General features: G+C 37.8%; 1 protein-coding gene across 1 annotated transcript in view; it reads right to left on the bottom strand.

The window, feature by feature from the left end:
* Window positions 1–6,394: 6,394 nt before the first annotated feature.
* The window catches only part of si:ch73-60h1.1 (calcium/calmodulin-dependent protein kinase type IV), a 63,815-nt gene continuing 58,146 nt past the window's right edge, over window positions 6,395–12,063 (bottom strand). The window contains 1 exon segment of the mRNA XM_048155849.1: window positions 6,395–7,336. Within this exon segment, the coding sequence (XP_048011806.1) occupies window positions 6,857–7,336 (480 nt within the window). The 3' untranslated portion in view covers window positions 6,395–6,856.

The raw sequence follows: 12,063 nt of genomic DNA on the forward strand, positions 1-12,063 counted from the left end.
ACGAAAAGAGATGCAAATCAAAAGTTTGATAGTAACAGCCATGAAAGGCAGTTACTGTGAATGAAACATTTATATAGATGAAACACTTATTTTGTGTAGTGAAAAGGATACTTTGTGATTTTGTGTATTGTACTAACACAACTGAAAATATGCTGAAATGTTTGAAAAAAATGCACTTTTGATGATCTGTTGTGATATTAGTACTAAGAATTTTGAAAATTTACCAATTGCTTGTGAAAATTGCACCAAAGCAATTAAAAAAACCCTGTAAAATAGAGATATTTCATGTGGTTACATGGAGATCAGGGTGATAGGGTAAATTATCAGGATGTCCACCTTGGAGCAGCTGTGTGAGAACCTGATGGCAGCAGGCAGCAGAAGGTCAACTGAAACAGCAAGTCGTGGATGCTTTCAAACATGATTTAGTGGCCCACGAGTGTCCCAAGACAGCCCATGACAATTAGAGACTAAAAATATAATATGATGCCTGATTTATAAGAACTTATACAGAATCACTTTTTGCATGTCAGTAAATAGTGATAAACTGAGTTGGACCAGCCTTCAGCTTCCTAATAAACACAATCACACATCTTTCTGAGCTCACCAACACTTAATGTATTAAATTTTCCCCACTTTTACATGAGAATGCTATAAAACAAATGCAATAGTGGTATCTTGATGGATCACTGTATTTTGTTTTCTTCTTGCCTAAATATATGCTAAAATAACTTAAATTTAACAGTAGGAATAACACAGATCACCTGTTTGCCTTGGTCCTGTTCTCTCTGTTAAAGGTGGTACAGAGGATGTTTTCGTCGACTGAGTTTTTGAAATGAGCGTTTGAAATGATGCACATTTTACGACTAGCTAAAACATTCTGACTATGCTCAACATACAGCGATAGTTTCCTGCTCCTGAAGCAGATTTATATACTTTCACATGGAATTTGAACACCGACTGTAATCGCAGACTGAAAGCAACTGACTGGACGCGTTTGAGCGCGATAAGTCATAAGTATCAATTTACATTCATAATCGGCCTTACAATCGTTAAGCCGCGCACACACTTAGTGGATTCATTATGTCGGACTCACCTCATAATCTGCAGTTGTTACTCCTGTCTCCTGACAAAAACATTGCATGCGGCGCATGTAGTGTTAAAAGTTACTAGAGCGCGCAGCCGCGCGTCTCTCACAAGGAACGTCATGGCAGTGATTGACAAGCCAGAGGGCCAATCCGCGCACGTCTCTCACAATGGCAGTGATTGACAAGCCAGAGGGCCAATCGTTTACGCGATGATCGCGTAAACGATTGGCTGATGTTTTTAAGGCCCTACCTCGTGCACAGATGATGTATATTAATAATATTCCTTTCAGTGCACCTAATAAATAGTCTTTTATCACTTAGTAAAGACAGTTTCAAGTAATATTGCAAAAATGTATAAAACAAAACATCCTCTTTACCACCTTTAAGTACAGTCATACAGAACCTTGTATTTGTGTATTTTTGAACATTGTAAGCTGCCGACATAGCGTTTTTAGGTATTATAGGTTCTGAGTCATCTTAGCTATGCTGCTTTTGCTGTCTGGCAGCTCAATAGGTTTACCCAGCTAACTAATATCACGTTACCCATCAAGTTATGAAAACATTGATTTCAGAATTATTAATTATGAATGTTCTCTGAACAATCAAAACATTAAATTTTTGTAAAAAGCTTCGTTTTGAACATTCTCTAAACGTTCTGAAACAAGTAGTAAGTAACATTTTAAATAAAAATTCTGAAAATAATCATTGATAAGCAATCCCATGAACGAACATAATAATGTATAAATTGGGATTACAGAACATAAATAAAGACCTGACAACTGGAGGTTCTATTAATGTTACTGGAAGAACATTTGTTCACAACATTGAAAGAACCAGCAGAACGTTGGCCAAAGTTCTGAGAATGTTCCCTGTTAGCTGGATAGACACTCAACCATGTCTCATGTTCGCCAATTAATACGCGTAAATACGCGTCAAAGCGAGTCTCAAATTGAAATTATTTTTTTAAATTACAATAACTTAGAAGTGATATAATATAAGCACCAATATGATAAGTATATTAGTTCATTAAATATATCATCTATTGTGTTATTCAAATTTAAGTAATAATAAGAAACTAGAAGCGTGCGCAACTGATCCAGTTACTCATATGTGCTGCATCAGGTATTTTCCTGAGCGGGATGCTCCATTAATTCCATGAATTAGAATGATTAAAGAATAAAATAACATATCAATCATCATACACTGTTCTAAATGAGTCCGAGAAGGTGCTCACCGCAGAGCAAATGGGTGGAGCTTACGTTAGCTCCCCCTCACTAGACGTCCCGCGAGGAAGAGCGAATGTACAACCACAACCTAATCCTACCCTAACCCTACCCACAACTCTATCTCACCACCCCATTCGACATCCAGAGAGGTGGAGAGTTCTATCCCTCCACCCCACTGGACGTCCAGAGAGGAGGAGCTGGCCATCATAGACTCTGCAGTGAGAACCACTTGGAGCGGATTGCAATCGCAACAGCAGATGACAGGAAAAAGACAGACACCAGATCTACCTCAGACACCAGCTGAGATCCAAATGCTCTCAGGGCACTGTCTTCCTGTAGGAGCACTGAAGGGAATGTCCTTTGAGAGGAACAAATACAGACACAACCTAAAGCAGCTAAAGAGCTAACTGACCTCCGTCAGGATGCTCGTTACTTCAGCTTGATTAACTGCATCACTTCAAAGTGCCTAATTCAAAGGGAAACACTTTAATAGACAGATTAGAGTCATATGAAGGTCATTTTGTAATGTTTACACCATTGAAGAACAGCCGAACACCTTTTAATGTAACAGCAATGGCGATACGATAGATTTAAAAAAATCTAAGAGCATATTTACACATTTTTTAAAAAATATTTAGACCTGCAAATAAAGTTATAATAATAAAATGAGTATTGTAAGTATTAAGCTATTCGAAAGGCTATTTTAGTTAATAAATCTATTGTTGTTTCTATTTTTTTGGATGCCACTTTATATATTTATCTTACACCGAAACAGAAACTTTACCATGTGACATCAGAAATTATTCTCTTACAGGACAGGACTGCCGAGGGGTCACCGAGCCACAGCTGAGAGCAGAGGATGATGGGTCATAGACGTGGGGGCAGGTTCCAGAGGTCACCGCTGGGATCAGGGAATCTGGGGCAACAGAACCCGGAAAACATTCCCTAACAGCACTGATCCTCCTCTAGGTGTCGATGCCAACCAGGGTTCAACACCTCTGCCATGATCAGACTGTGATTTAAACACACCTATAAAAACATCTGTTGGTGTTTTGAAAACATGTGGACGTGGCACTCCAGGATTATTATGTGGGAATGTTTAACAGAATTCATTAAAAGTGAGATAAATACTTTACAAAACATTAACATTCCTTTTTATGTCAAGAAAGAATATATCTGCATAATGCATCCTAACATTATTTTTCCATAACATTTTTCTTCTGTCAGACTTCAGTTCATGAATGTAGAAATGTTACTACATTTTTTTGAGCCAGTAAAATGAATGACTACAAAAGTTTGCTAAGGCCCCCTGGTTGAGAATCACTGCACAACAGGGCTGTTAAAATTAACTTGTGCAAGCCAAAAGGTGATTACCTTTTAGTAGTGAAAAAGTAGTTACAATAAGTTATTTTGACCAAAGGTGGAGTCACCCCCTATCTAAACTCACAACACCTTCAACAAAACATCACATGACCTTTTTAAAGCATTGCCATGTTTTTTTTTTTCTTTCTTCTTGTTTGCAGCAATCTATTATGTTTGTCAAAGTATTATATAACACGGGTTATAAAAATAATTTAGCATGAAATGTAGCTAGTTTTTAACACATATAATGTCTGTATCAATCTGTATCCTACCCCCTTTAAATGGCAATGACCCTCTCAACTATAAACAATTAAACTCATGCAGCAATGCAAAATGTAAGCAATTTCAGATAATATACCGATGTAACTGTAAGTTTTTTATTATGTATTATTAATTTTAATGATCAAAAAACTGTGACAATCAGAAGTAACATCAGTTGTACCATTTTTATAGCATGCCAGAAAATAAGAAAATAAGTAAATAATATAATTATTTTTCTTTTTTTTCTTTTTTTTTTAATAGTGGCCTACAGTTTTATGGTCTTTACATTTCACTTGCGGGGCTAATGTTAAAAATACTGAGGTCAATAAAGACCCTTTCTTAGACTCCTTAAACTGACAGAATATTCTGCTGCTGCTTCAACAACTGTGTTGATGTGTGCTGATATAGCAAACAATTGTCACAGTCAGCATATATGAGCTATACCAAAAAGCATATAAACTCACTAGAGAACATCTGATAGCACAATTTATTAATCTTGGAAACATGGAAACTCCTGCTCAAACATAAAGAGCATCTACACTGGCTTGCACTTGAACACACAATTATTAGGTGATTAATCTTAACTTCAAAATATTATTATTTATACATAGCTATAATGTTTCAGTGATGTTTAATCAGGCTACTGTTTATGTCAGCATCATGTACAAAGCATTATTTCTTCTTCTTTTTTTGGCAAAGATCGAAATAAAGTAGAATGACAAGCAGCTATATTATATACTGAAACATTTTGTGATGCTGTTACATGTTAGAGGCAGATAAAATTAGCTTACATAAAGTTCACAAAAACAGCCCTTCGACATTCAACATTGAAAAATACTCTTCCATGCTTTCTATCCTAACAGTAGATTACTACAGAATTTCCTATTTGAGAAGTTGGAAGCCCCTGTACAATAGAAGAGGTAGACAGTCTGGCTGAAGCGTACTAGTTGTTCCACCTCATAGAGAAGATTTCATATAGTACAGTGGCAGTTTAGGTGTGATTTTCAGTAAAACTTTCCCAGATGTTGAAGCTGGATGTTGTATTTCATCATGACTACTGAAAATAAGGGAATGTGGTAACCCTGAAGGACATCAATTTGATTGAATGGTCAATAACCTGCCAAAGAAGAGCTGAGGAAAAGATAATCCTGGCATGATGTCATGTCCTTCCTTTAGTCTTTTTTTTTTTTTTTTTTTTGCTAACACAAAAGGGTGAATTAAAATGGGAGCAAAATACATATAAAGATTTTATATATATATATATATATATATATATATATAGAGTGGCAAGAAAAAGTATGTGAACCACTTGCAGAATCTGTGAAAATGTGAATAATTTTAATAAAATAAGAGAGAGATCATACAAAATGCATGTTATTTTTTTTAGTACTGTCCTGAGTAAGATATTTTACATAAAAGATGTTTGCATTTAGTTCACAAGACAAAACAATAGCTGAATTTATTAAAATAACCCCATTCATAAGTATGTGAACCATTGATTCTTAATACTGTGTGTCGTTACCTGGATGATCCACGACTGTTTGTTTGTTGTGAGATGGTTGTTCATGAGTCTCTTGTTTGTCCTGAGCAGTTAAACTGAGCTCTGTTCTTCAGAAAAATCCTCTGGGTCCTACAGATTCTTCAGTTTTCAAGATTTTTTTGTATATTTGAACCCTTTCCAGCAGTGACTGAATGATTTTGAGATCTGTCTTTTCACACTGAGGACAATTGAGGGACTCAAGCTCAACTATTAAAAAAGGTTCAAACATTCACTGATGCTCCAGAAGGAAACACGATGCATCAAGAGCCGGGGGGGGGGTTTAATTTTTCTTCCGGGAAACATGCAAGTATCTTCTGTTGCTTCTGAAGGGAAGTACTAAATGAAAAACAATGATATTTAAACAAATAAGAAAAATTGTGACATCCTCATCCTGTTCAAACGTTTTCACCCCTGACTCTTAATGCATCGTGTTTCCTTCTGGAGCATCAGTGAATGTTTGAACCTTTTTTAATAGTTGAGTTTGAGTCCCTCAGTTGTCCTCAGTGTGAAAAGACTGATCTCAAAATCATTCCGTCACTGCTGTAAAGGGTTCAAATATGCAAAAAATGCTTGAAAACTGAAGAATCTGCAAGACCTGAAGGATTTTTCTGAAGAACAGAGCTCAGTTTAACTGCTCAGAACAAACAAGAGACTCATGAACAACCATCACAAAACAAACAAACAGTTGTGGATCATCCAGGTAACCACACACAGTATTGAGAATCAATGGTTCACATACTTTTGAATGGGGCCATTTTAATAAATTCAGCTATTGTTTTGTCTTGTGAACTAAATGCAAACATCTTTTATGTAAAATATCTTACTCAGGACAGTACTAAAAAAAATAACATGCATTTTGTATGATCTCTCTCTTATTTTATTAAAATTATTCACATTTTCACAGATTCTGCAAGTGGTTCACATACTTTTTCTTGCCACTATAAATATATATATAGGGTCATTTAGCAGTCATTCCTAAACAAATATATAGCATCACAACATCACAGATACATGATCCTCACTACCTTTAGAGATAGAATAAGATTGTATGAACATTTGCATATGATAGCAAAAGAAGAGAAAAATTAAGTTCAGTTCAGATGAGAGACAATCTTATTAACAATGCTTGTGCAAAGAGAAAAACAACGTTCGCTGTGCCACTAACCTAAAGTTGTCACGAAAGCCACATGCCTCCATATGAAGAGCTTTAAGAAACAAATAGCTCATCATGTGTCAGTCCTGTATCAAAATATCTCATGGCAAAAATGGAAGAGGAGAAGAAGAAATTCCCAGTGTATTTTTAAAGCATTGTCTCTCCTGCTCTTCTCCTCGCACGAGGCCCTCCGTATTCCGTAAGAATCCAAATATTTAGATCATACAGTCTACTGACATTCTGCTGTACTGCCACCTGTCTCAACACCCATTGAGAAACCATTACTGAGGTTCTTGGGACTGGGTGGGGTGGTGCTCACTGGCAAAGGCTCATGTTTGCCCTCGGGATCCACTGAGCAGCTCTTCTTGGGCACCCTGGGCCGCACCACCGGAGCCTTCGGTATGACAGAGATCTGCCTGTGTCCGTCTGCTATTAGAGGTGGGCGAGTGGGCATGGGCCCAGATAGGGCAGAAGATTTAGATTTATGTGTAGGGTGAAGCGGGGTACTTGAGGGACTCTGAGCCCCATCCTCAACCTGCTTAAATCCCTCTTTAATGGGAATGGGCTCCCTTTGAGAATCCAAGGTGTTTTCCTTCTGTATGCTGCTCTGGCGTGAGGTCTTTTCTGTGTTGGGCATCTCGCAGCTGTCCGTCCGCCGTCGTGAGCCCTCGTGCATGCGGCTTGTGGCAACTACAGCTTTCATAGCAGCCTATAGACAGAGTAACTTTTACTATTCACTGTTTCAGTAAAATGCTTGTGATTCTGCTCATAAGAAACACAGAAATCATATTCTAGTTCTGTACACTGAACAACATTTGACTTTGAACTCTTTCCCCATCATTGACGGAATTTTCCGTCATTTATGAGGCAATGCTTCCCTGCCATTGGCTGAATTTTCCGGCTTTCCATGTTTTCACTGTTATACAGTAGAGGGTGCTATTATGAAAGAGTAGGCCTACAGAACCTCCAGATCAAAACACAGGCAAAAAATGAGCAGAAACAAGCAATAAAAGCATTGCTTATGCACGTTGTAGGCTAGAATAAAATGTTGTTGTTTTTTTTGTTTTTTTTTTGTTTACAAGCAGAGGCTCTGTTCTTCTTTTATTGCCTGTTCAGATATTCATACAACAAAATGTTCTGAAGGTCATTAAAGGTTTGTGAAAATGATCAATAATGGTGAAAAAAAAAAAAAAAAAAAAAAAAAAAAACCTGGCAGGGAAAGAGTTAAAGGTCAATGACATGGAACTTTTTTTTTTTGCCCTATATAATAATTGATTAAAAAATACATTAAAGGTGCCTTAGAACCAGTTTTTACAAGATGTAATATAAGTCTAAGGTGTCCCCTGAATGTGTCTGTGAAGTTTCAGCTCAAAATACCCCATAGATTTTTTTTTATTCATTGTATTCGTTTAACTGCCTATTTTGGGGCATCATTAACTATGCACTGATTCAGTGCGTGGCCCCTTTAAACCGCACGCTCCCTGCCCCCACAAGCTCTCGACTATAAAACAGTGCATTTACAAAGTTCACACAGCTAATATAACCCTCAAATGGATCTTTACAAGATATTCGTCATGCATACTGCATGCATGCGTCGGATCATGTGAGTATAGTATTTATTTGGATGTTTACATTTGATTCTGAATGAGTTTGAGGCAGTGCTTTGTGGCTAAAGCTAACATTACACACTGTTGGAGAGATTTATAAAGAATGAAGATGTGTTTGTGCATTATACAGACTACAAGTGTTTAAAAATGAAAATAGCGACGTCTCTCTTGTCTCCGTGAATACAGTAAGTAACGATGGTAACTTTAACCACATTTAACAGTACATTAGCAACATGCTAACGAAACATTTAGAAAGACAATTCACAAATATCACTAAAAATATCATGTAATCATGGATCATGTCAGTTATTATCGCTCTATCTGCCATTTTTCGCTATTGTTCTTGCTTGCTTACCTAGTCTGATGATTCAGCTGTGCTGCTCCAGACGTTAATACTGGCTGCCCTTGTGTAATGCCTTGCTTTTGATTCTAGGGCACCTTTAAATCTGTGTCTTTTTCGACCAGCAACCTTGCCTTGGAAAACTTGACATATGTAGTTATAGGGAAACTAAAAGACTTTTACAAAATTTGGACTCCCTTTTTGCACTACTACAACCAAATGGATCAGGCAACCTGGGATGATTGAACTATACCCACCTATTAGACATGTCAATTATACAAAGCAGTTCTTGTATTCTAGCAAAACAACCAATAACTCTGGTAAAGTAGCAAAGATAAATTACATAATGAAAGGCTGTGAACTGTGATGTATATAAATGCATATTTTACTCATGCGTTTTTTAAATTTTGTTTATAATTCATTTATTTATTTATTTTATTGTTTTAATGTTCAAACAAATGCCAATAAATATATTTTTTGGGGGAAAAACAAAGTGGGTCGCAAGACCGTTCTGAGTGCGTCATAGAGTGTGTATTCAAAGAAAGAAGCTCTAACAAAAAACCTAATTCTAAATTTTTTTCTGATGCAAGAATTTTATTCCGAAAGATGTGCGTGAGCGCTGTTGACTCTTCTGTCTGTGGGGGAAATTGTGAGTTTCTGTATAATTTCTATATCATTTTACCTATATGCTTATGGTTAAATGATTTTGTTTTTCTCGGAATTGCTTAAGTATGCATTCTTTGGGGACTTGGGGTGACAAGTGGAAAAACACTGAAGTGGTAAGCATGTTCCTAGTATGGTAAAAGGACAGAGGCTTCAGCCTTGGAGGTTAGAGATATAAAAGTGAGGCGAAGCTTTCGTTCTTTGTCTTACACTCTGCAGCTACTTGTGTTTCTGTTTGACTGTTTGACCTTTCTTGAAAGAAATAAAACTTTCGAAAGACAATTGGACATGTTTGTCTCTTATGCAGTGAGAGTCAGTTGATTTTTTGCCACAACAATTTGGTGTCAGAAGGTGGGATTCCTTAGATGTGCCTTTTGGACCCGAGAGCGGACGGTGACTGATCATCCTGGACTTAGTAGTCTTATCCCTACCCCGAATAGATTGAGTGATGAGGGGCCGACCGCCGGGGTCCAGAAGGGAACACCACTGGAATCAGAAAACGAACCCAGGTGGCATCACGACTCTCTGGTAAGAGATAAATCTAAATTTTATGGGGAATTGAAATTTTGTGATTTAGAGCGATTAAAAGTAAAATTTGGTAAAATTTGGAAGATTAGGAAACGGGAAAAATTTGTGATTTGGTGAATTGGGTAAAAGATTAGGAAAATATGGGACAAACCATATTGGTTGGTCTGACTGACTCTATAGTCGTGGTTAAGGGGTTTCTCAGGGGAATTGAGATCACGTGGGCAAAAGCAACATAGTTAATTTCTGGAAGGGAAATTCAGGCTGCATCACACAGCTAAAACAAATTTCTGGGGAATTCAGCTGTAGTCAGGACCTACAGAAAATTTGTGGGTTCAGGGGAAGCCTAAAACCGAGGCTGTGTGACACAGTTTAGACAAAACTTTGTGGGCGAAGGCAGCGTGATCAAGACGTTCCTGGAAACTGAATCACGTTAGGACAGTTAAGACGTTTCCAAGGGGAGGTTTCTGGAAGGGAAATCTAAGTTGCATCACACACTCAAGCAAATTTCTGGGGAATCCAGCTGTAGTCAGGGGACTACAGAAAATTTGTGGGTTCAGGAGAAGCCTGAAACTGAGGCTGTGTGACATGGCTTAGACGTCTTAAGCTGGAGCGGAAGGCTCAACCTGTCCGATTTTAGGTGAAAAGTCGGGTCTGTAGGAGTCCAACAGATTATTTAGGTGCACACCGACAAGGTAAATCCACGAGAGTTTGGGAGAGCCAATATGGGGAAATCCCAGAGTAAGCTTGCAGAATATGATGCACCCTGTTTTATCAAATGAGAAAATTGTATGGCCAAAAATGCATGCTAGATGCAGGAAAATTAGTCAAATATTATGATTTTCCGAGAGAAGGAACATTGAGTGTCATCAAATTTAAGGTCGTAAGGGAATGAGTTGAAGAGAATTGCGATGTGGGGATGTTGTGTGAAAGCGGTGTGTGTGTGAAATGTAAGCAGACAATAGATTGTAGGCTAGAGGAAGCAGACAGAAGGGAAGAAGTTCGATGCAGAAAGAAATGGCATGTAGGGAAGGAGGACTGAATGTAACTTACAAAAAGTTTTGCTTTTCATCCATTAAATGGATGCATGACATTAGATGTCTAGAGAACTACAATTTATATAATAATGGTTGAAGGAGAAAGCAGCTATAAGGCTGTAGTTGAGATATGGGTAAAATAACATTGTGGTTCTGCAAACGGTAGAAACCATATTGATAATATGTTTTGCATCTGCAGACTATTTGATAGATGAATACGGGATAAGTGGCTATAATGGAAAGAAATATAGCAGCAAGAATTAATGTTATGAAAGTGAAAATTCTGAAAGAAAGTTTTGCTTCATGGAAAAATATTTGAACAGTCTCAAGTATGTTTTTTATGTGACGCATCGCTATCATAGTGTAAAATACAGTGGGTACAGAAAGTATTCAGACCCCCTTAAATTTTTCACTCTTTGTTATATTGCAGCCATTTGCTAAAATCATTTAAGTTCATTTTTTTTCCCCCATTAATGTACACACAGCACCCCATATTGACAGAAAAACACAGAATTGTTGACATTTTTGCAGATTTATTAAAAAACAAAAACTGAAATATCACATGGTCCTAAGTATTCAGACCCTTTGCTCAGTATTTAGTAGAAGCACCCTTTTGATCTAATACAGCCTTTTTGGGAAAGATGCAACAAGTTTTTCACACCTGGATTTGGGGATCCTCTGCCATTCCTCCTTGCAGATCCTCTCCAGTTCTGTCAGGTTGGATGGTAAACGTTGGTGGACAGCCATTTTTAGGTCTCTCCAGAGATGCTCAATTGGGTTTAAGTCAGGGCTCTGGCTGGGCCATTCAAGAACAGTCACGGAGTTGTTGTGAAGCCACTCCTTCGTTATTTTAGCTGTGTGCTTAGGGTCATTGTCTTGTTGGAAAGTAAACCTTCGGCCTGAAGGTCCTGAGCACTCTGGAGAAGGTTTTCATCCAGGATATCCCTGTACTTGGCCGCATTCATTTTTCCCTCGATTGCAACCAGTCGTCCCGTCCCTGCAGCTGAAAAACACCCCCACAGCATGATGCTGCCACCACCCTGCTTCACTGTTGGGACTGTATTGGACAGGTGATGAGCAATGCCTGGTTTTCTCCACACATACCACTTAGAATTAAGGCCAAAAAGTTCTATCTTGGTCTCATCAGACCAGAGAATCTTATTTCTTACCATCTTGGAGTCCTTCAGGTGTTTTTTAGCAAACTCCATGCGGGCTTTCATGTGTCTTGCACTGAGGAGAAGCTTCAGTCGGGCCACTCTGCCAT

This window comes from Megalobrama amblycephala, linkage group LG14, assembly GCF_018812025.1.
Source record: "Megalobrama amblycephala isolate DHTTF-2021 linkage group LG14, ASM1881202v1, whole genome shotgun sequence".
NCBI classification, from domain to species: domain Eukaryota; kingdom Metazoa; phylum Chordata; class Actinopteri; order Cypriniformes; family Xenocyprididae; genus Megalobrama; species Megalobrama amblycephala.